The sequence below is a fragment of the Dryas octopetala genome, chromosome 1 (assembly GCF_963921425.1).
Source record: "Dryas octopetala chromosome 1, drDryOcto1.1, whole genome shotgun sequence".
Taxonomy (NCBI): domain Eukaryota; kingdom Viridiplantae; phylum Streptophyta; class Magnoliopsida; order Rosales; family Rosaceae; genus Dryas; species Dryas octopetala.
The window spans coordinates 23,378,159-23,403,490 of NC_141366.1; the positions used below are offsets into that span (position 1 = coordinate 23,378,159).

At 35.8% G+C, this 25,332-nt stretch overlaps 2 protein-coding genes and 1 pseudogene across 2 annotated transcripts; 2 read left to right on the plus strand and 1 right to left on the minus strand.

Annotated features, from left to right (window-relative positions):
• Window positions 1–1,002: 1,002 nt before the first annotated feature.
• LOC147299252 (aldehyde oxidase GLOX1 pseudogene) lies at window positions 1,003–2,450 on the minus strand (annotated as a pseudogene).
• A 5,637-nt stretch (window positions 2,451–8,087) lies between these two features.
• Window positions 8,088–11,237, plus strand: LOC147299253 (B3 domain-containing protein Os03g0212300-like). The gene is made up of 4 exons (XM_086229839.1): window positions 8,088–8,177; window positions 9,989–10,268; window positions 10,559–10,653; window positions 10,953–11,237. Exons 1-4 carry the CDS (start codon window positions 8,088–8,090, stop codon window positions 11,235–11,237), a joined length of 750 nt encoding a protein of 249 aa, XP_086085965.1.
• Window positions 11,238–16,624: 5,387 nt separating this feature from the next.
• LOC147299254 (uncharacterized) lies at window positions 16,625–18,917 on the plus strand. Its single transcript, XM_086229944.1, has 3 exons — window positions 16,625–17,009; window positions 17,919–18,746; window positions 18,851–18,917. Exons 1-3 carry the CDS (start codon window positions 16,997–16,999, stop codon window positions 18,883–18,885), a joined length of 876 nt encoding a protein of 291 aa, XP_086086070.1. The 5' UTR covers window positions 16,625–16,996; the 3' UTR covers window positions 18,886–18,917.
• Window positions 18,918–25,332: the final 6,415 nt, after the last annotated feature.

The following is a 25,332-nucleotide window of genomic DNA, read 5'->3' on the forward strand; positions in this document are numbered from 1 at the left end:
CTTGATATCCAATACATTCGTTATATATATAATATTCTGTTGTGATCTTATTCTTACAATGTCAACTGAATTGTGATTAGCTGATCCAATTAGTTAGGTACGTAATAGGGACGTCGAAATAAAAATTGCACGTCGTGATCATATTCATACAATATTATATCTATATATATATATATATTAAGTTGATATACGATGACATTATGACATACATTCTGCGTCTATATTCTTTCTTAGTTTGAATATTGATGAGTCTTGTGCCAAGTTTCTATCACCTAATTTTTTTTGGACAATCATATTTTCCACTAGCTTGTAGTTCTTGGCCTTTATAATATTCAAACTAAGGAGTTATGTATCGACCCTTCAAAAAAAAAAGGCTCTTGATTCATGAACCATAATGATTAGCCAGCCATATATGCATGGTTGTTGACAAATTATAAGTCAAACATTTGATTCATGAACCTATAATAAGCACCAGTTGCATTCAAACATTTTGTTATATCGATCAGTAGACAACCAAATGTTGAATCAATTAATTAAAATATAGTGTCTGATTTTATTATTTTTATTTTTTGGTAATGAGCAACCAGAAAACGCTTAATTTGAAGAACTTCTAACCAATTATATCAAGCTTTCCAAATATGGATGTATATATAAAAATGTTTCCTACATGATAAGATAAGGTTATTTAATTTTCTTTCCCCTTTGATACCCTGATTCTAAAGCTAGACATATATATATATATATATATATATTCCAATGCTCTCCCAGCTAGCTAGCTAGCTGCATCATTTTCACAAATATATTATATATGCATATATGTTGAAGTGAAATGATTTCTATAATACAAAAAAAGTCAGCATCTTAATTTGTTTATTTCTCTTGTTTGGTGGTTCACTTTGCTTTCACTTTGGGCATTGGCACTTAAGAAGGATTAATTAGTATGTTTTAGCCTTTTCGAGATTAACTAGAAAATCGTTAGGTTGGCACTATATTTTCACACAATTAAACAATAAGGTTTAACTGGATGGTAATTAAAAAATTTAATTAGATAAGACAATATTTTCCAGACGTCTCCATCCATTTTCTTGGTTTTTTTCTTTTAATATATGGAAATGGGAGGTCCTCATTCCGGGACGTGCGGGGTCATTTGAGGCGAGAGTGTCACATACGGTTTCTTTGAGAAGGGTGTGATACCACCACCTACTTGCTAGACTCGATGAGCGGTCCACGTACATATCAAAAAGTTTAATAACCCAACTAACTTTTTTCCTACTTAAATTAGTGTATTGTTGTTCCAAATAAGAAGGATAAAAGGCCTCCAAGCTCAACTCCGTTGGAAACAGCACGTTGTTTCCGAATTGGTACAAGTCATGAGGATTACTACCTCCAACAAGCACCCGACCATCGCGTAGCAATAGTGCCGCGGAATGGTACATCCGTGGTATGGTGGTCGGGTTTTGTACTTCGAATCGTGACCCGGTTGCATTGTCGGGTCTGTAAACTACTGGGTTTAAAACAGGGTTCCGCCCAATTTCCCACCCTGCAGCCCCTGCTCCTCCACCGTTGATGATCAAGACGTCACCGTTTGGAAGCAATATCATGTCACTCATAACTCTAGCTTGGGGCATTGTCTCCACAACCCACTGCGGATTCGGGTCGGATATTTTGATCCGAGCGCATGTGTTTAGAGCTTCCACAAATGTGCCCTTGTTTGCATTGGTATAAGACCCTTTGGGAGTTCCACCACACACCAGAACCTCAGCTTCAACAAACTGAGACTGCGATAAGTTCTTCAGAGGGAGCAACACCGCCGAGCCGGTGCTCGGATAAGACCTCGGGTCGCCACCGGGTATTACCGGGTACGTCTTGACGATGGTGTTGTTCACATAATTGAACAATATAGCTCGATTATTGGCGAAAATAAACAAGCTACCATCCACGTTGAGAAAAACAAATGGGTACAAATTGTTCTCTTCTTTGGGCTCATTGGTCTGCACAAGGAAAGGCAAACTGTACACGTTCATAGAAGACTCAGTTTTTGGATAAAACTCGTAGTTGAATTGTCTCCGACCACCAATGATAATCATTCGTCCATCTGGCAGAATATGATTGGTTGAGTACCATCGCCGAACGTTCAAAGCAGAGTCAATCTCCGTCCAATCACAACCGGTGCAGGGCTCGAAAATCCTGACCCTACGTTCGCCGTTATCAGAGCCACCAGATTGGACAAGACTGCCGTTAGCCGTTACAACCCCAGAGGAGCACCAAACATTGGTCTGGACCATAAGGGGTCGAAAGGAATTGGTGGCAACGTCGTACTCGGCGGAGTGTGCGGTGCAGTCGTTTGTGCCGTTGCGGCATTTGCCATCGGGCAGTGACAAATTGGATTTGCCGAAGTCAGTGCGGTCGAAAATGACGACGCGGTCGTTGTGGAGGAGTTGCATGTGCATGGCCGAAATGCCAATGCTTTCTTGCAACAATTTCCAGCTGCCACCAGCAGCGTGGCTCAGAGAGGGTCCTACTCCCTCCAAGAAGAGGAAGTGATCATGAGATAAGAAGCAGAGGAATACTGAGAGAATGACAGTTATTGGCTTCATTATGCTTGATGGGGGTGTGTCTCAACTCTCACGCACCTGTTCCTATTTATAGATCCTTGTGGAAGAGAGATATAGAGAGAGTACCCACATATGCATGAATGTGAACGTAGCGATCGACATGGTGTCCAACTATTTGGAAAAATTAATTATTGTATATATAATGGTAACATTAAGTGATACATGTGAATTACCAACTCAATTATAAGGCTGTGCATTACACGTATATACTAGCTTTTATTAAGGGTAACTAGAACTTTAGAGTTCAATTAATTTTAAATAGTATATCATCATGTCACATGATATGAACTTTGCATAGAATAAATTTTAAACTAATTACTCTTTAATAGTGGAAATGTCCGGTTTAAAACTAGTTGCAGTGCCATGATATTTTCTTTCGAAATTAGAGAAACTTTATTGGGAGATAATTACTTTGCAGCTTCTTTTGGATCCTATCCTATAGTTTATTATGATGAATATGTGTCATGTTTGAGTAGCTAGGTCAATGATATCATCAGTAATTCTTTGGTAGGGTTGGTCAGGCGCATCAATTCTTGATTTCCAATAAATTTATGATATATACATTCTGTTGTGATCTTATTCTTAAAATGTCAACTGAATTATCAGCTGATCCAGTATGTTAGTTGGGAACTTGACGTGGAAATTAAAACTGCACGTCTTGATATATTAATATATATTCTTCACATTATGACATTAATACAGCGTATCAACATTCTTTCCAAGTTCCATCGCTCACACCATTTTTTTTTGTTTTTGCCTATTTTCTCCATGTAGTTGTTGACTTGTTGTCCTGTATAATATTCTACTTAAGGACTAAATTAATTAATTAATTATGTATCAACCATAAAACAGCTCTTAATTCACCAATCATGCACGATGATTAGCTACCCATATATATATATGCATGCTTCTTGACCAAATTATAAGTCAAACCTTTAATTGATTCATGAACCTATAAGCACCAGAGACATTCAACCATTTTGTTATAATAGCAGCAGACAAGCAAATGTTCGACCAAAATATATATAGTGCCTGAAATTCTTTTTTTAGTTTTTATTATGAGCACCCAGAAACGTTTTGAAGAACCTAATTCTAATTGATTATTTCATGCTTCAAAATATAGATGTACATAATATGAAAACGTTTCCTACATGATAATGATAAGCTTATTCTTCCTCTTTGGTAACCTGATCCGGGCTGCACACATTATATATATATATATATATATATATATATATTCCAATCCTCTCACAGCTCAGCTGTGCATCATTTTCACAAATATAGTATGCATGTTAAAGTTAAATGATTTCTATAATACAAAAAAGTCAGCATCATAAATAATTTGTTTTCTTTTACTCTTTTTTGGTTCACTTTGCTTTAATTCGCTGTGAAGACTGATACTTAAGAAGGATTAGTATGCTTTTTTGGAATATATTAATAGAAAATAGTTAGGTAGGGACATGCCCTTTCTAGCTCCTTTCCCCCACCTCAAAAGGATATTGATGAGAATAGAATCATAAAGAGGTGGGCCTCGCCCGGGTTCTCTGTGCTCTTTGTAGGATTCAGAAGCTTAAGATTTCTGGTCGAACAAGCCAGCTTTTCCTGGATTTCGTTAGATGGGTGGGCGGTCACAGGAGCAATATTTCAACCCCAGCAGCAAGATTGAATTAACTTGATCATTTAAATTAAAGAAAATTACTCTAAAGTCATTTTACAGCTGTCAATTAATGACAAAAAAACCTAAAAAAGTTGCAATGATAAATAAATTTATTTTGTACAAATGAAGCTTATGTTATGTTTTTTCCGAAGCGCTTAGTGAGTGTTTTTTTTTTTTTTTTAATACTAGGTAAATTGTCATTGTCGCACAGTGACAATCATTGACACTGTTTGACAGTAGCAATTAATAACAGTATAACATGAGTGTTTTTTGCAATTCAAATAGTTACTGTCGCACAGTGAAAATTGCCGAGCACTCAGTGAATAGTGTCGAGCATTCGGTCCTGTTCACCGAGTGCTTGGTGACTTCCGTGTCGCACGCTTCTCATTAAAGTGGACCAGACTGAGATTTCCTGTAATTTCTGAACTGGACTTTAAAAAAAATAACGCTTTAAATTATGCTTATTTATACCTCTTGAAAGATAGAATTTCCTGTATCAAAATGCCACATGTGGTCAAGTCCATCAAGTTTTTTGTTGAAATCATCTACATGGCACTTATGTGGCACGGGTGGACATTTTTCACTCACATGTCAATGGACGAATCAATTAGTACAAAACTTTGATAATTAAAAAGATTAAAACAAGGGATGAGATGTAGTTGGTGTGCAGCTTAGTTAGAAGAGCCATAGAATTTACTCATATACACCCAAGTTTGATTTTCCCTTCTTGGGTTTGATTTTATTATTATTATTTTTTAATTAATTGAATTTCTAGTTTTGTTTTAACTTAACTTTTTTAAAAAAATAGTGTTTTAGAATAGTTTTTTAATAATTTTTTGTCCACATGATGGATTATGGGCCTCAGTTAAGTAGACGCTACATTAGTAATTTTAATAGAAAATTTAACAAAATAGGTTATTTTACAACAACATATGACGTTCAAGTGATAAAGTAATTCATTATAAATTTTATGGAAAAAAAGTGAGAAAAATTATCATTCAAGTTGTTTTATATATATATATATATAAATAGGCCCAATAGACAAAGGAGGAGAGCTAAGAACTTGTGATTGCCCAAAGGTAACTCATGGCTCAAGCTAGCCATATAATATGCAGCCCAGATCTCTGAAGATATGAGACATAGAACAGTCCTAATTTCTTCCTATGATTTATTTGCAGCTAGCAATAATACTGAAAAGAGAATGTGTCCCAGCAATAGTGCCGTAGACCAACCCAACAGAAGCAGTAGAGTCCGACTCATCTTTCAGCTGGTCCCACTAATTGGTGTAAATTAACCTTTAGGTTATTTATAGTAAAGAGATAATTAGGCTTGGATCCTTTAGAAAAACTGTTTTTAAATGGAGATCGGGGGTGTTTTAAAATTTATAAAAAAAATCATTTTAATTCATAATAAAGTTTTTTAATTTATAAGAATTTTTTTAAATTCATAATAAAGTCTTTTTAATTTATAAGAAAATCATTTTAATTCATAATAAAATCATCCCCTGATTTGAAGGGTATTTTCCTTTTAAGAGTGTAAAGTGAGTTTTGTAGAGGCTGCATATTAGGTTTTAACTCCGGGATTTTGGAGCAAAAAATTTCAGAGTTAAAACCTAACATAAAATCGTTAAAGAAGAAAAATAAAAGGACTTGATTAAAAACTCTAAATCCTCTAAAATCCCGGAGTTAAAACCTAACATAAAATCGTTAAAGAAGAAAAATAAAATGACTTGATTAAAAACTCTAAATCACTACCGGTCTTAGTCTAAGAAAGATCATTCATAAAATGGACTGGACTCTAAGTCTCCCTTTAGAAAATCAGTAATGCTACACTTACCAACATATCAGTTACCATTCCCTCCCGAGATTGTTAATTAACATGGATTACTCGAGAGGGTTTCGTCTGCCTGAGTTTACATTGTATTTAGATTCTGAGGGGTTCTCTACTTTGGAACTGTTTACACCCTAAATTGGATTTGGGCCGAGATCACGGCTAAACCCAAGATTCTGATTGGTAAAAGCCCAATTGTTAGCCAAAGTCCAAGTTGAAGCCCAGGCCCTCGGCGAGAAGGTTCTAGAAAAGAAGGCTAATTCGAAAACATGTTTTTTTTTTTTAAAGGAAAAGAATCCTACCAGATCACGCCAAGTATTCCTTGGAGGTGTAGGATTTCCAAATCAGGCAAGGATGGATAGCCTTGGGCGTAAAGTAAAGAAGAGGAGTTCAAATGCAATAAGAAAAGTGATTTTCTAAACCCTAGAGGATTGATCACTATATAAAGAAGTAAAAGCAAGAAGAAAAGTTCTCTTTTTCTCTCTCTCTCTCTTTTTCTCTCTCTCTTTTTCTCTCTCTCTTTCTCTCTCTTTCTCTCTCTCTCTCTCTCTCTCTCTCTCTCTCTTAACACAAATCAACACAAACACATCTCAAGTTTCTCAAAGCACTCAAGCAATTTGTCTCTTTTCATTTTAGCTCTTCTAGGGTTTCGTCACTTGTCCTTAGTATCTATTTCCTTTTGATAGATTTATTATTCGAACAACAATTGTACGTTACTCACTGGATTTGGTGGCCGGACGGTGGAGATCCCGTAGGTGGTGGCTCGGCTGGGGGTGTTTGGTTACAGAAAAAAGAAAAACAAGAAGAAAGTGGGAGGGGGGGGGGGGGCGTGACAGAAAAAGAAAAAGACAGGACTGAAAAGTCAGTCAAAAAGGAAAAAAAAAAAAATCAAATGTTTTTTTTAATAGGCGCCCATCTCACCTAGCCCGCCTAGTACCTGCCTAGACCGCCTAGGTACGTGCCTGCCTTTTCTGCTGGTGATTTTCTCTTTCGACAAGCTTTTTGGCGCAACGGTAGGCCTCCGACTAGCTCCTAGGTCGATTTTTAGAACATTAACGGCTATCCACCTTTTTCGGCCACATTGCAACGCCAGACCACCTTTTCTGACCGCGTTGCAACGCTGGATGTTTATCTTTGATCCAATCCGTTTATTTCAAACCCAAAGGGCTTAACCTATTTTGGAATATTGGGATTATAATACTCGAGGTACGGGTATTATAGTTTTGGATATTCTCAAGGTAGGTACCGCTGTGACATACCCGGGTTTTGGGGCGTAACACTTATGCTTGGAAATCCTTGGTATATTGGTCTATGAATGGGCTTAGTATGGGCTAGGGATGTATTAGCTAGTCATAAACCTTTCTTACATGATTTTGGTAAATTTCTTGCTTTGGGCTGCGATTGCGCTGAAGTGGATCTAAGTTAAAGAAGATTCAAAGATGGTGATTGATATTATCTCGATCTCGTAAGTTCTAGTGTCGTAGCGGGTGCAATCTTTGGTTAATGATATTTTTCAGCTCGTTAGTTATTTTCTAGAGGTGACCTTTCAGCACATTTTCTAAGAAGCTAATTTTGTTGCGGATTTGCTTCCTAAGCGGGGTAGATATGGGACATTTTCCCATTATATGGAACATTTAATTCCCTATAGTCATGGTGGTTCGGTGTTGAAGAGACGCTACCGGTATTGGTTATCTTCGGGGTTGTTGTAGTTAGTATTTTTTATTTTTTTTTTCTCAAGAAAAAATAAAGAAGGAAAAATGCTTTTATTACATTACCATAAAAGAAAGAATTACATTTTCGGACAGCTCAGATTCAACTGTAAATGCAGTCAAATACACTGCATTTTACAAAGGAGTCACTCCTAAAATGTTTTAAATAGCCTCCAATATACCGCAATGTTCTCTATCCTTATTCTGTAAACTCTTCACTCTGACACTGAAAACCAGAAGGTCGTGGTTTTGGCAAACTCTTCATCAAGGATTCAAATGGGTAGGAAGCCAGTCAAGCGTTTGCCAAAGGAACATTCATTTATCAAGGTCTTGAATTGTGATGTCTCTAAGTTCTCTAAGCATCTGGTAACATCCTGTCCTTTTTTTCACATTAAATTGCAAGATCAATAACTACTTTCATTGCATGATTTTGACGACTAGCTAGTATGGCACAATTATTTGACGATTTTCCAAAGATTTGGTTGAATTATTCCAAGTATTGTTTGTGTAGTCAACCTGGTTTTTAATTGATTTTCATTTGGAATATTATATTGTAAATGTCTGCCTAATGATTATTTAGTGTGATTTTGGTTGTATTTTAATTATTATTGTACTTTGGGCTATGACATTTTAAGTTTTATTCACTAGTTATGTCTAAGCTTTGAAAATTCCATGTTTTAAATGTTATATGTAAATCTATATCTATCCAGACCCCTTTCAATCTCAAATAATTTTATTAAAGGGATAACTCACAGGGCCCACTACATATAGTATTTCAAGGATCCAAACAATATATTGTTTAGGTGTCTATTCAAAGATTATCTTTGCAACTTAATGATTTCAATAGTATTAAGCAGCGCTCGACAATGCTTCCGTTGCCTGGTTTTGAGGGTATAAACCCTTCCTAGAGTATAAAATGGCTTTGTGGAGACGTTATGTTAGGGTTTAGCTCTAGTACAAAATCTCAAAGCTAAACCGCCAACAAATTAAGTCTGAGCGCTCGATGTAGAAAGATTTTGCACTACCGAACGCTCAAATAGGCCTATATATATAAATGTAACGTTCACCCGCTCAACCTAGAGCGGCTAATTTTGTTCTAGAAGCCTTCAGCCTCTTTTTACAAGGAAGGATGAAATTAGAACAACAAGAGCTCGGAATTTTTTTCTCCCTATTTTTCCACATGTCATTACCTCTCTCTCCCACATACATTTTTCTTTCTCCCAAAAAAACTCACTGACACCACCTCTCATTCCCTCCCACTGATTTCCATCTTCTCTAGGATCTCTCTTTTGTTTTTGGACGAGCTACTCTCTCTCTCTGGAAATTTTTCTTTAAAATTCTTCCTCAATAGCTTTAAAGAAAACCGGGCTGCTGTCACCTACAAATTTGAGTAATCTTGGCCATTTTATACATCAATCTTTCCATCATAGCTATGCATGTTCTGGTATTTCTTGGGGTGGTTAGCGGCTGATGCTTTTTAGATTAAGATAGGGAAAAAGAGATATTCTTGTAAGTTTGATTACAATTCACTTCTACATATATTTAATTTGAATTTCTTTTTGTTGTGATTATATATATATATATATATATATACGAGGAGTGCTCTAAAATTAACTAGTTAGCAAATTAATACGAAGCTAACTATGCTTTTGAGACCACCACATAACTAATCTCATAATCCGAATCGTCAATTATTTTGGTCATAATTCAAAGATCATCATTACAAAAAATCAATTAAGTCGGAAATCATTTAGTCATCTAATTAAGATCAAATAAATAGACGATCAGTGTTTTCGATAAAAACATATAAATAGTTGTTGTTAAATCAAATGACTAAATGATTTCCGATTTTGAAGATTTTTTAGAGGGATAATCTTTGAAGTAGGGCCTAAAAAATAGACGGTTCTGATTTTGAGATTACATTGTGCGGTGGGCCCAACATGGTGGTTAGCTTTATATTAACTTATTAATTAGTTAGTTTTAGAGCATTCATATATATATATATATATAGATACTTGTTTTTTTTTCTTTTTGATAAACAGCCACATGAGTCTTGTAATAGCTGCAATTATATTGGATCAGTAACCTAGACTTAGTTGATTGTAATACTTTACGTTAGTTAAACATTGTTGAGGGTTGCTCAGTCGTGTTTAAAGACAAGCTATTAAATTTTGTAGCGTATACCACCAGCGTTTATCAAGAACTTCCATGGGAATTCACTTCGAAAATGTACTCTTAGAGGCCCCAGTAGAACATGGGAAGTAGAATTGAAAAGGAGAAAGAATGGCTTGTTCTTCCGTGATGATGGTTGGCAGGGTTTTGTGAAAGATCATGCTTTAGAGAAAGAGGATATTTTGGTTTTCAGTTACAATGGGAGATCAAAGTTCAATGTCACAGTCTATGATAAAAGGTGCTGCGAGAAGGATGTAGAAGCAGCCAAGAAGAGAAGTACTAGCAGTCCTGTTTCCTTAGCGAACAATGGAAATCAAGCTTCAGTAAATGTTGAAATTATTGACTGTGAAACTGAAAGCGATAAGGACGAAACTGAAAGTAATAAAAAAGACTCGGAAACCAAAACAACCGCTGCTGAAAGCACAAGTCGTAAGTCATTATATTATGTTTATGTTAACTACTCTGTATTCTCTCTAGCAACTTGTTTAATTTACTCTTTTTCTTCTTATATTGTGTCTCAATTTGTCACTGTACTGTAGGCAATCAAGTCTTGCCAGAAAAAAGACGTCCAAAAGGTTATGTAGAAGAGACAGCAACAGGATCCATGGTGTTCAAATCAGAGAATTCTTGTTTTATGGAAACTATGAAGACGCATTTAACATATCGCATGGTGAGTACTAATTAATTTCTCACCCAATTTATACGCAACTATATGTGTTTTTTAACCCGGCCTTTACCTGTTGTTATTCAAAATAGTAAATGATATATATCTTAGAATTCCTTTTGAATTAATGACTCCAACATATGAGTCATTCAAGTGAAAATACTTCTAGTCATATATGCATGTTTTGGTTTTTAATAATTTTGGGCCGGTCAATTTCCAAGCTACCTTATTTTTCTCAACAGTCAACACATGCAGCAGAGTTATGAATTATTCCCCTTTGATATTAATGATATTCCAAACTGCAGATGATTCCAAAAAAAATAGCCGTAGCTGAAGGTCATATGAGTAAGGAGAGGGTAATACTTGAAGATCCATCTGGTAGGTCATGGCCTGTCAAACTTAGAAGGGGTGGCCAGTTCGATCGTAATCGCTTACTCATGACAAAAGGTTGGGCACAATGCTATAGAGCGAACCATATTTCACATGGGGACACCATCATTTTTGAGTGTGTCATGCAAGGTGTAATTCAAATTCATATTTTTAAAGCAGGAGATAAGAGGTGTCCTGTGGAACTTGTTGCTGCCTCCTGATCTATAAATTACATGCAGCTAGTTGACTCATTGCAATTTTTTACTTTCGAAAAATGTTGTGATTGCTAAGATTGACTCATTACAATATTTCAATTTAGAACAATGTTGCTATATTTGCTTATCCATTTTGGGTAAAGGATGATCTTGAACTTGCAGAGGTTCCTTTTCATTCGACCACTACTCCTCTATTTCTGTTCAAATTCCTGTTAAATATTTTCTGATTGTTTTTTCATAGCTTTTCATTTTTGTGATTCAGATTGGCACTTAGAATTTACCAGGGGCGGAACTACATGTGGGCCTGAGTCTGAGGTAGCCCCGCCACCTCCCGGCCCAACCCACATGTAGCTCTATACATATTTTAGAATTTTTTTTAAAATTGTTTATAGTTTTTCTGAAAGTTTTAAGAAAAATTTATGTAATGACGCCCCCAGTAATAAGTACTCCTCTATCTTGATAAGCACAAATGCATATGCCATTGCCAACGCTCCATCTAGTCCTCAGGTTAAGCAAAGCTCTTCCGCAAAGCAACGATCTCCATATCACAGATGGCGATTGACCTATCTCTGCATTCATGAACAGCCCGTGCGGAAAATAACGTGCTTGGTATATATACCCGAGCCACTAGTGATTTTGGGTTGGTCAGAAACCGCTAGCTTTGCTTTGCAATGAGGGATTGGTACGTTGAAATCTTCGATGTCACGGATAATAACAAATAGAGAACTTTATGATTTCAGCCACACAACTGATCGAAGGCTTGGCTTTGTATATTTTATAGGGAATATGTACGGTATGTTTACAACCAGATAGCTAGATAGGAAAAATTAGAGTAGTTATCCTACATCTGGAATATTTATCTATAACCCATACAAGGTAAATAAACATGCTGGTAATACTCTGCTAGAACTGAGAGTAAGGTGTACACTCTAGGATAAGGTAGGGCGAAAACACCACATTCGGTTAGTGGATTTCCTACCTAGCTAGTTTAATTATTATTATTAATTATTGTTATTATTATTATTATTATTATTATTATCATTATTATTATTATTATCATTGCATAAAAACGTGCACGGTTTTTGTATGCCATATCTAAGTGGTTTTTCTAGCAATACTTTGTTCGACCTGAGAGCTAAGGGTTCGCGTTTTGATGATCTTGGATTTTGATCCCCAATTGTATCTGTTTCTTAAACCTCTTAAATAATTTTTTATTAAATAATAACTACATACCCTACTTGCCTAGGAAAACCAAAAGTCCAACTCTCCTAGCCTCCCACAGCTTTTATTTGTTAGTGTCCTTATAACTATTTTATTACTTTTTTTTTTTAGTCGAATTTTATTTTATTACTTTTTTCTTTCTTTCTATGCACCCTCAGGTCCCTCTCGTTTCATGATTTCATCTTCTTTCAAGTACAAGAACTATAATAAAAGATTAAGGAATAGCCCCGCATCACTGGTATGAACTTTTTTTAAGTTTAATTCATCTTTCTGAGAAACAGATGGGTTTGTATTATGAATATTATATATATTTTTATGCAATTAAATTGATCATGAATGAGAATTCATTGGTATGAATTTAGTTGTCCACTGTTAGTTAAAATTGAATATTTGAATGTACTTCTTCTTTATTATATGACTTTCTTTTTGGCCCCTCCCAAGACAAAATCCTTGCTCATCCCCACTAAGGATCCCTTGAGGGGAGAAGATAAATGTATGTGATACTTACTCCCTACTGTACTTTTGAGTGAAGATAATCTAGTGGTCGACCATATATTTCTATCTCATGATTTATACTTTTCTTGGCCATTTCTAGAAGTGTTGATTTGTGGGAATAAACTTATATGTAATTTTGAAAGTCATTACTGCATGCAATCATACTAGTTTAAAGTTAATAGTAAAGTAAGCTTTAAAAAACAAATGGGACCATCATGTACAATTTTATTAGCCTATTGATGGTTTTTAGGTTTTTTTTTTTTGCAATAAATGCTAGTTGTCCCACATTTTTTTTTTCACATTTGTATCCCACCTGATGTGTCATTATTTTACTGGAAGGGTATTTCTTTTTTCTTTTTTAGGTTTTATTTTTTAATTTGTAGTGTCCAATGTATGAATTTCATGTAAGATGGTATGAAATTGTGGTATAAAAATGTGTTAAGTGTAGCATTACTGTTTTTTTTGTTATATTAGAGGGAATCGAACTAGTCTAATCCTAACATTTTTACCATCCACTCTCACCACTTGTGCTAACCATAAAGACTTAAGGCCCGTTTGGTTCAAGTTTTGGAGGTCTGAGAATGAGAAATCAATTTCATTCACATGTTTAGTAAGTACATGGAAGGAAAATCATTTCCTGGCCCAAGAAAAATGATTTCCCTTATTAGGGGGAAAATGAAACCCTTACTGGAGCTTTGGTTTTGTTTTCCCCTTCTTGAGAAAACATTTATTACTTATTTTGTTGACTAAACTAACCCTGATATTTTATTAAATTAATTAAAAAATTATTACTTTTGTTTAATAAATAAGGGTATAATTGAAAGCCTAGACCAATTTTATTTCCTATTCCTGCACAAACCAAATAAGAGAATGAAAATGAAAAATGAATTATTGGTTTACTTTCTTAATATTACCAAATGGGAGAATGAGAATCTTACATTCCCTTTCCCCTGAAAAAGGCATATGATCGAATTGATTTCTTGGGAAATCAATTCCGCGAACCAAACAGGCCCTTATTGTTTTTGTTTCTTTATTTTCACAATTTGACTTCTATTGTGCAGAGACTAATGGCCAGATCTCTAAGGACCTCGGGAAGTTACAACTTTACAAGCACACTAATTTAGTAGTTGGAATTCTCTCTCTCTCTCTCTCTCTCTCTCTCCAATGTTTTATTGGGATTTTAGATATTACTGTTGTAACAAATTTTGGTCTTTACTAGAAAAAATTTATGGTTTGGAGAATTGTAGCAAATATTATTCTTATTAATGCAAATTAATTAACAAAACAAAGATCAGGATAATTGAAAACATTCTTTTATTCATATAATTGCTTGTTCATACTTCATACATATTCTGAATGGACAGAAATTAAGAATGAATCAATCAAGCACTTGTTAATTTCTGTATTACTATGACATCTGGTTATGGCTATTCCTTCGCAAAGTTTTACTTCAACATGATGCCCACCTTTTAGAACATAGGTACTCTGCACATCACATATTAGTAAAAATAAAAAACCACATTAATTTGTTGAATATATTCATCATAAGAAAATGTGAGAGGGAGAGAGAGAAAAAAAAAAAAAAAAAACTACGACCTATACGGCGGACGGACGTATACACTTAATATATTTATCTATTTCATCACGTGGATTGACAAGAGATAGACATATCAAATATATACGATCGCCTTTCCCATGAATATTTTTCTCGAGAGATAGAGTGATTAATTACATACGTGTCGCAATTGACCTTGGGGTAATTGAGGGGTACAGGAAGATCAATTGTCTGGCATTCAAGCGGAAGGACCTTAAGAAACTCAGGGTTAACCTTAACCCCAACCGCAGCCAGTTCGAGACAGCTACACACTATCCTGCGTAATCCAGTATTGTTAGCTTCCTTAAGCACTTTACGTACGGCATCACAGCAGTCGGAGCTTGTATATTCTGGGCCTGCTTCTTAGGCTATCTTGCAAGGCGTCAATATGCGTAAAGTCTCATGACATGTTAGCACATTTGCTGCTGGACATGCAGTCAGACCCATAATATTGACCACCAGCCCAAAAACCATCACACACCAAGTACCCACCATTTTCTTCTCCATACTTTCTATTTCAAAAAATATGAAATAACGGATAGTCACTAATGTTGTTACAGTAAGTCATTTTTTTTTTTTTTTAGACCAATGTTACAGTAAGTCATTAAAAGTGGCAATTAATTACTTTCCATTTCAAGGAAAAAAAATAACTACTACTCAATACATTGTACGTCCTAGTCCTAACAATTAATGATCTATCATTTTTAGTCCATTCTATCAGCATCACACCCCTGTTTAAAGTTTTAAACTTTAAAGACATACATTTGTTTCTAAGATACGTGCATTACATTACACTTAAGTTAAGTAGTGGCAGATACAACTACTAAAAAGACATAGTAATTAAAAAGACAAACAAATAAAAAAAAAAACAAATTCAGTTCATACACCAAAGGTAACCTAGATGTTTTTATACATAATTCAAGCATATGTAAGCATCACCATGTCCAATCCAAGCAGAAGCAACCCAAACAAACTTAAAAATTGCAAAAGTTTGATCATTTTTATTTTTTCTAGCTTGGATCCTAGAAATCATCGATTTGGTAGTAGAAATTGAGAAAATTAAAAGTTGAGACTATTGGAGACAAATATAATTGGCAAAAAAGAAATCTCCAAACGCTGATGAACGGAAAATAAACAGAGAAGGATAGAGAGGCGCACCTGAGGAAGACGAATACTCATAGTACCAAACCCAAGATTTCTTTCGCTAAGAGGAGGGGCTTCGTACAAGACTGAGGAGATAGATGGGCAACTGAGAGACAGAGAGAGTGACCAGCTGAGAGGTGGAGCAAGTCGGGGTTGCTGTCATCGTCGCCGTCGCTGGTGATGAGCGCAACAGGGTGCTTGGTCGGTCCAAGGTCTAACGCTTTAATATGAAATAGGCCCAACTCCAAGGTCAAATATGAAAATAAGTACTGGCCTCTTTGGATTAAAAATTCATGGGATTTAAGAAACTATCCAAAACAAGAGTTTAGAGAAAACTTGTTCTCACAAGATAAGGCAAATCCATTTACAAACTTTTATGACCCACTTAGAAATAAAATAGAAGAGAAACTGTCGGCCCGGTTAACTAATTAGTAGACGGAGTTAGTTACCCACTCGATCATAGCCTGATCCTCTTCCTCGCTAGTGAGTCTGATAGGCGTCCGAATTGGTAAGGCGGGGTTTGAAACATCAGATTCTGATAACATACTTTACGTTCCCAAATTAGTATTTAGGGTTTCCTGCAAAAGAGTCTGTGTAGGGGTGAGCATCACCAAAATAACTTATCCTTTATTCACCAACCCAAAGCCTTTTACACGCAGTAAGATACTTGATACTAAAAATAGGATTTTCAAGAAAACACTTTATAGAAAATATTTAGGACTATGCAAAGCTGCTTGCAGATGCATATGCAAAGCTGCCTGCAGATGCATATGCAAAGCTGCCTGCAGATTCAGATGCATGTGCAAGATGATTGCAGATGTGCATATGCAAGCTGCTTGCAGATGCAAAGTTGCTTGTAGATGTAGATGCATCTGCATGTAAGATCCTTATGGACTTTGGTATTGTCCTACTTGGATAATCAACTAAATGCTAAACTTGAGAAGCAAGTAACAGGAGTTCACACCAATTAATTCAGAACTAGTTCATATTCATTAGGTATCCTAAACCAATATGAACTAGGATTACTTAGATGTTTATGCTACTAGCTAACAGCTGGACACAATCATAAGCAAGTCTTTATATAGGAGTCTAACTAGGATTGATAAGAGTTACCTTAGTGGGAGGACACTCGGAATCAAGACCCTATATATAGCACAGGTCCCTGACCACACATATGTACCAAGCATTCAGCTCACTGCCCCTCTCGTGTGAAGCTCTTCAAGAACTGTGTTGGTTGGAAGACTGGTGCACTCAGACTAACTGACAAGCACTTGGCGTGCATCTTGTTTGCTGGAAATCCCCTGCAATCACCATGGCATCATCAGGTCAGTAACTTGTGTTTATTGTGCTTATAGAATAACCATTCATTGAATAACTTATTTGTTTGGCTGTGTGTGTGTGTATTTTAGATGAACAAGGATTAACTTACATGTGGTATCGGAGCTTACACAAACACACAGTTAAATAAAATCAGACTTTAAGGTTGTCATTGATTTCAGTCGACAGAATTCAGTTCTCTTTTATATATATATATATTTTTTTAAGGTTTTCTATACTTTAGTCACTATAAGTTCATATGCTTAGTTATTTATTATTCCATCTGATTCTGGACAACATGCGTAGGTTATAGGTTTGACTTAATATGCATGTTATAGATTGTTATTTATCTGCCATAAATTTTACATGATTACTTGTTGCTTATTTGTATATGTATACTCTCTTTACACATTTAAACTAGTAATTTATTATACATAAGTTTGAATAAAGTTTTTCCAAATGATCATCAGTTTGTGATTGAATATATTTTTTTGATCATCAGCACTCATCATGACAGTTATAATAAATCCTTCTGCATGCTAAGTTCTGTGATCAATACATCAGTTTTTCAAAATCACATACAGACAATTCCGCATATTTTAGGTGTTCATATATATATAATAAAAATTTCAGTCATGAACATCTAAAATACAGAATTGACATGTGACATCCAATTATGGAACCAGTTTCTTCTTTTGGTCATGCTTTCTGCTGGACAAATTGCAGGAACATAACCAAAACAAGGGTTCTCATAAAAGGATGGAAACATGATATGGTTATATGGTTTCTTTATTACATGGACAGACCAAATAAGTTTCATGTACTAAAAGAACACATTCAGTTTCGGATATGATTTTATCATATTTGTTATAATCAAGGTTTTAGTATCTTTTCATTTATTGAGGTTTTACATGCAGCATCTTTAAGTTTTTCAAGCATTGAGCCTCTGAATGGCCAAAATTTCAAAAAGTGGAAACAGGATATTGAAATTGTATTAGGCCTGAACGACTTGGATTTGGCATTGAGGGAAGACAAACCACCTGTACTGACAGCTGCCAGCAGCAGAGATGAAAAGGCTAAGTTTGATAAATGGGAAAAAGCTAACAGAATGTCACTTTTGATCATGAAAAGAAACATGGCAGATATAGTTAAAGGGGGAATTGAGGACAATGACACTGCTAAGGGCTATCTTGAGTCTATTGGTGAGAAGTATAAGGAATCTGAAAAGGCTGAGACAAGCAATCTAATGTCTACCCTGACAAATAAGAAATTTGATGGGACAGGAAGTGTGAGGGAATATATCATGTCTCTTATTGACACTGGGGCTAAGTTGAAAGCTTTGAAAATACCTATTGCAAATGAGTTTATAGTTCATCAAGTCCTAATGTCTCTGCCACATGAATATGAGCATTTAACTGACATCTACAGTGCTCTTCAAGAAAAATGGAGCCTCAATGATTTGATTGGTAATTGTGTTAAGGTAGAGGAGAAATTAAAAAAGGGAAAGGCAGTCATGGATGTCAATTTCATGCAGAAGGCTAATGGTGGAAGGAAAGGATTCAAAAACAACAAAAAGAATTTTCAGCCAAGATCAAAAGGCATAGACCATAGTGCTAACAGTTCCAAATCCACTCCTAATGGCCTTAAGGCAGTGAAAACAACAAAATTTAAGTGTTTTCATTGTCATAAAGTAGGTCATTTTAAGAAGGACTGTGAGAAATGGAAGGCTTGGATGATTAAGAAAGGTAGTTTTCATTGTTTTTACTTGGAAGTTCATTTAGTTGACTCTCCTATTAATTCTTGGTGGATTGATACAGGCTCAACCATACATATTGCAACTTCTTTGCAGGGTATCACAAGAAGGAGAACACCAAGGAAGGATGAAGTCATGATTCGAGTAGGCAATGGGATGCAAGTAGCAGTCAAAGCCATAGGAGCTGTTAGCATTAGATTAGGATCTGGTTTTGTCTTAGTTTTAGATGAAGTTTTTGTAATCCCATCTTTAAGTAGGAACTTGATTTCAGTGGTTCAATTAGTGAGGAAACATTTTGAATTTACAATCAATAAGAATAGTTTGGATTTGTTTTATGATTCTGCTATTATTGGTTCTGCTGTGCTAATAAATGATCACTGGAAGTTACAAAGTACTGATACAAAAGATGTTCATATTCTATCTGCAAACAAACGAACAAGGGCAAATGAAAGTTCTGCTATCTTATGGCATAAAAGGCTGGCACACATATCCAAAGAAAGGATGAAAATTCTAATCAAAGAACATGTTATCCCAGATCTTGATTTCTCAGATTTTGGGGATTGTGTTGAATGTATAAAAGGTAAAACCTCTAGTTTTCGAAAGAAATGTGCAACAAGAAGCAGTGAGTTACTTGAGATTATTCACACAGACATATGTGGACCTTTTTCGACATCCACCATCTGCAAGAATTCGTATTTTATTCTTTTCATTGACGATTTTTCCAGATTTTGCACTTTGTATTTGATATCCGAAAAATCACAATCTTTGGATGCTTTCAAAATCTTTAGAACAGAAGTAGAAAAACAAATTGGGAAGCAAATAAAAATTGTTAGGTCTGACAGGGGAGGAGAATTCTATGGAAAATACAGTGAAGCTGGACAACATCTAGGACCTTTTGCAAAGTATTTACAGCAGCATGGCATAAAAGCTCAATACACCACTCCTGGGACTCCCCAGCAAAATGGTGTTGCTGAAAGGAGAAACAGAACCCTTATGGAAATGGTAAGAAGTATGATGAGCATGGCTGGATTGCCTAAGTTTCTATGGGGAGAGGCTTTGAAAACTGCAAACTATGTGTCAAATAGGGCCCCAAGCAAGGTCTTGAACAAAACTCCATTCGAATTATGGACAGGAAGAAAGCCTAAGCTACTTCATCTGCATGTATGGGGCTGCAAGGCTGAAGCAAAATTGTACAATCCTGAAATAAAGAAGTTGGATTCTAGAACAACAAGTGGATTTTTCATTGGTTATCCAGAAAAATCAAAAGGATTCAGGTTCTATTGTCCTTCACTTGGTTCAAGAATTGTAGAAACCAACACTGCAAGGTTCATTGATGAATCAGTCTCATCAAATGAGCATGAATCAGATGGTTTTGAATTAGAAGAACTTTTTGATGACAAACAATTTCAGGATAGGAATTTAGAATTAAGTTTCTCAATTCCAGATCACACTATTGTTGCATCAAATAATCAGGAAATTTTAACACCACAACAAGATTATGATGTTGAAAATTTTCCTACTGAAGCTCAAAATCATTTGGCAGCTCAAATAGAAGAAATTCAGGATGTGCAGCAGATTGTGGAGATACCTAGAAGACAGTCTACTAGGCAAAGGAAGTCGGCCTTGTCAAGTGATTACATACTATATTTGCAAGAAATTGAATTTGATGTTGGAGAAGAAACTGACCCGAGAAACTACACACAGGCAGTAAACAATGCAAATTCTAAACAGTGGCTCGATGCAATGGAAGCAGAGATAAGATCGATGTATGAGAATGCAGTGTGGGAATTGACTGAGATACCTCAAGGTTTTAAAGCAGTAGGTTGTAAGTGGATTTTTAAAACAAAGAAGAACCCTGATGGAAGCATAGAGAGATATAAAGCAAGGTTAGTGGCTAAAGGATTCACACAAAAGGAAGGGATTGATTACAATGAGACATTCTCACCTGTATCGAGTAAGGATGCATTTAGAGTCATTATGGCTCTAGTAGCACATTTTGACATGGAGTTGCACCAAATGGATGTCAAAACTGCTTTTCTAAATGGAGAGCTTGAAGAAGAAATCTATATGGTTCAACCAGAAGGTTTCATAAAGGAAGGCAATGAACATTTGGCTTGCAAATTAAGAAAATCCATTTATGGACTCAAACAAGCATCAAGACAGTGGTATGTTAAATTTGATTCAATTATCACATCTTTTGGTTTTCAAGAAAATCCATCAGATGAATGCATATATCTAAAGTTGAGTGGGAGTGCTTTCATTTTCGTAGTGCTTTATGTGGATGATATCCTACTGGCCAGCAGCAACAAGAAACTGTTATTTGAAACAAAGGTTTTCTTATCAGAAAATTTTGAAATGAAGGATCTTGGAGAGGCTTCGTATGTTTTGGGAATTGAAATCAAGAGAGACAGGAAGAATTTTTTACTCGCCTTATCACAAGAAGCTTACATTAAAATAGTGCTTAAGAGGTTTGACATGGTAAATTGCAAGCCTGATGATTCACCAATGTCAAAAGGAGATAAGTTTAGTAAGAACCAATGCCCCACAAATGATCAAGAGAGATCATTCATGAAAGACAAGCCCTATGCATCACTTGTAGGATCTGTGATGTATGCTCAAATGTGTACTAGGCCTGATTTGGCTTTTGCTGTAGGAATGTTAGGCAGATATCAAGTTGATCCAGGTCAAGCACACTGGATTGCAGGCAAGAAAGTCCTCAGATATCTACAAAGAACAAAGGGACACATGCTGGTTTACAAGAGGGTTGAAAATCTAGAGCTAAGTGGATATTCTGATTCAGATTTTGCAGGGTGTGAAGATAGCCTGAAGTCAACTACTGGATATGTTTTTGTTTTTGGTGGAGCTGCAATCTCTTGGAAAAGTGTTAAACAAACGTTGATTACAACTTCTACTATGCAGGCAGAGTATGTGGCAGTCTATGAGGCATCAATTCATGCTATTTGGCTAAAGAATTTCATGTTAGAAACCAAGGTAATAAAAACTATAGCTGATCCCATAAAGATATACTGTGACAACAGTAGTGCAGTAAGTTTTTCTAAGAATAGTAAAAGAACATCCAAGTCCAAGCATATTGGAACCAAGTTTCTGTTGGTTAGAGAAAAAGCGAGAGAAGGTGAGTTACAAATCGAATTTGTTAGTACTCAAGATCAGCTGGCAGATCCTTTTACTAAAGCCTTACCAGTGGGAGTTTTCAAAAGACATGTCAGAAATATGGGAGTATTTGAAGAATTTGGTGCTGCAATTGAGTGGGAGCCATGAGATGAGTGGGAGTTATTTTCTATGTTTATTACCGGTGTTGTTTTCTTACAGGTTTAGTGTTATGAATTTTAGAAATTAAACTATCATAATTTTCTGTTTGAAAACTTGATTTATTAACAATAGAAATTTGTTTTAATTTTCAGTTTATGTTTTTTCGAAGATGATATGCAAATACAGTTGCATAATCTGGTATAAGCATGCATACCATGAATAATGATTATGCATCACTTTGTCTATCTACAGCTATCTTATTAAAGAGTTAAGAGTATTGCATCTAGTTTCGCAATACATACATTAGGACCAAGTTTGCAAATTTCAGAATTGTTATCTGCTTTGCAAACTCATTCCATTCTTATGTCCAGTAATGACTAAGGTGAGATATAAGTTTGGACATTAATGATTATGAGTTGTTCAGACAATAGTTGTCCGAGTACCTCTCATGGTCTAATGTTCAAGGGTTTATGTCTTGACTAAGTTGATCTAAGTTAGAGTATGGTTGATCACTCCAGCGCATCTACAGGTTACTTACTAAATTATTAGTGAATTGGTCGATTGAGAACAATACCAGTCCAAGTGGGAGAATGTAAGATCCTTATGGACTTTGGTATTGTCCTACTTGGATAATCAACTAAATGCTAAACTTGAGAAGCAAGTAACAGGAGTTCACACCAATTAATTCAGAACTAGTTCATATTCATTAGGTATCCTAAACCAATATGAACTAGGATTACTTAGATGTTTATGCTACTAGCTAACAGCTGGACACAATCATAAGCAAGTCTTTATATAGGAGTCTAACTAGGATTGATAAGAGTTACCTTAGTGGGAGGACACTCGGAATCAAGACCCTATATATAGCACAGGTCCCTGACCACACATATGTACCAAGCATTCAGCTCACTGCCCCTCTCGTGTGAAGCTCTTCAAGAACTGTGTTGGTTGGAAGACTGGTGCACTCAGACTAACTGACAAGCACTTGGCGTGCATCTTGTTTGCTGGAAATCCCCTGCAATCACCATGGCATCATCAGGTCAGTAACTTGTGTTTATTGTGCTTATAGAATAACCATTCATTGAATAACTTATTTGTTTGGCTGTGTGTGTGTGTATTTTAGATGAACAAGGATTAACTTACACTGCATCTGTAAGATGTTTTTTTGCAGATGCATCAACAAATGCAAGCTATATGCATATCGTTTAGGCCCTCAAATTAGCGTTTTTTTTCAATTTATTTCTATTTCTGGCGCATTCTTGGCCTTATAAAAGGGATTGTAATTTTCGTTATTTGGAATCTTTGACATTCATAATATTCAGAAATCCTTGGCAGATGCATATTCATCTACAAATAGACAACTTGAATAAGTGTGTGTATATATATATATATATATATATTATATGTGTGTATCTTGTACTATATATGAGGTAGACAATAAAGAATAGACACTGGGAATTAGTACAAAAATAATGTAAACCCATCTGCTAGCTTGCAGATGTAGATGCATATGATGTTTTTCAATATCGTTTGAGTTTTTTTTTTTAATTACTGTTGCATGTTGAAGCATATGATTTTTCTTGATGTTGTTTAAAGCATTTTTTTTTTAAATTACGCGGTGAACAATAACACGTGAACAGTAGTTAACCAAATAAAAAATTAAGTATAAGGCCAATCTATTATATTTGGCCTGGAGCTTAAGTCTTGGTTCAATTGGGTTTAGGCTTAATATTCTTTCTAATTTTGGGCTACAATTTAAAGCACCTATTTTTTTGAACAAAATCCTAGTGCTTCTTGTGAATGTACTTGTAAGTGCTTCTTGAGAAAGATCATGAAGCACTTCCAAGTGTTTTTATAACCCAAAAACTTTTTTTTTTTTGTTTTGCCAAACACAAGCAAAAGCACTTTTAACTATTCACTACAAGAAAAAAATGTTTGGGCGATGAACCTAGTTCCTCTCCCAAAGTTGGATTTCGTCGCCCAAAAGTTTGGGCAACGGGCTCAGTTCGTCGAGGGTTTGGCCACCCAATTCATGACGCCCAAGAGTTTGGACGACGAACTAGTAAATTTCGTCGCCCAAAGACACCTTGGGCAACAGAGTTTTTTTGTCTCCTAAGTCATATGATTCCTCGCCCAAAGCATGTTTGGGCGACAAAATTATTCGTCGCCCAAAGCATGTTTTGAGCAAGGAATAAGAAGATTTGTCGCCCAAAGCATGTTTGGGCGACGATAATGTCCGTCGCCTAAACATGCTTTGGGGGAGGAAGAATTAATTTCCTCGCCAGAACATACTTTGGGCGACGGAAAATTTCGTCGCCTGAACATTCTTTGGGCGACGAACTTAACTATTCCTCGCCCAAAACATGTTTAGGCGACGGACAATTTCGTCGCCCAAACATGCTTTGGGCGAGGAATAATTAAGTTCGTCGCCCAAAGCATGTTTGGGCGACGAACAATTTCGTCGCCTAAACATATTTAAAAAAAAAAAATTGTTTTTTTATTTAGATTATATATTTGAATTTAATATTAAAAAAAAGATATTTATTCAAAAACTATATAAAACAAAATTAATAAATTTATATATCAAAATATTCATACAAAGTAGTAATAACCCTAATGGTCAATCTATTCTAAACCAGTAGCATCATCATCATTCATATCTAACGGAGGTTGATGAGAAGATGGTGGCGGGACAAACCCAGGTATCGCCTTGGTCAATGCAGCATACAACGCCTCCTACTCCGCTCTCTCAGCTCGTAAGTCCTCCTGCAACTTCTTCACTTGAGCGAACAACCCTGCGACGACTGCAGATGGCTGAGAAGAAGATGAAGACGAAGACGAGGATCGAACATCACGAATCCGCCCATATCCCATGCCGTGTATTTCCTTACCGAGCCTAACACCAAATGAGTCTATCATAATACGAAGTCCGACATCGGGATCAGGTACTGGAATTGACTCCAACGGAGTACCCGGAGGGTGCTGCTCGGCCAAGCTCTCCAAATATATTCTCGAGTTGGCCACCATCTCATTCTTCAAAATGTTATATATACAAGTAACCAATTAGAAAAATAAATATAAAAAATTGTGAAAAAAATTGAAGTATAAAAAACTAACATGTTTTGCCTTGGCCGCATCACAACCGGGATGAACATAGATATCCCTGAAAGTGTCTATCTCCGGGAATTGCGACTCACGCTGAAAAAGAAAATAATTTTGTCAAAGACCCAACCAATATTAAAGAATATATATGTATTAAATTAAATAATAACGTACCCGACGTCGCGACTCCACTCGATATGAGATGG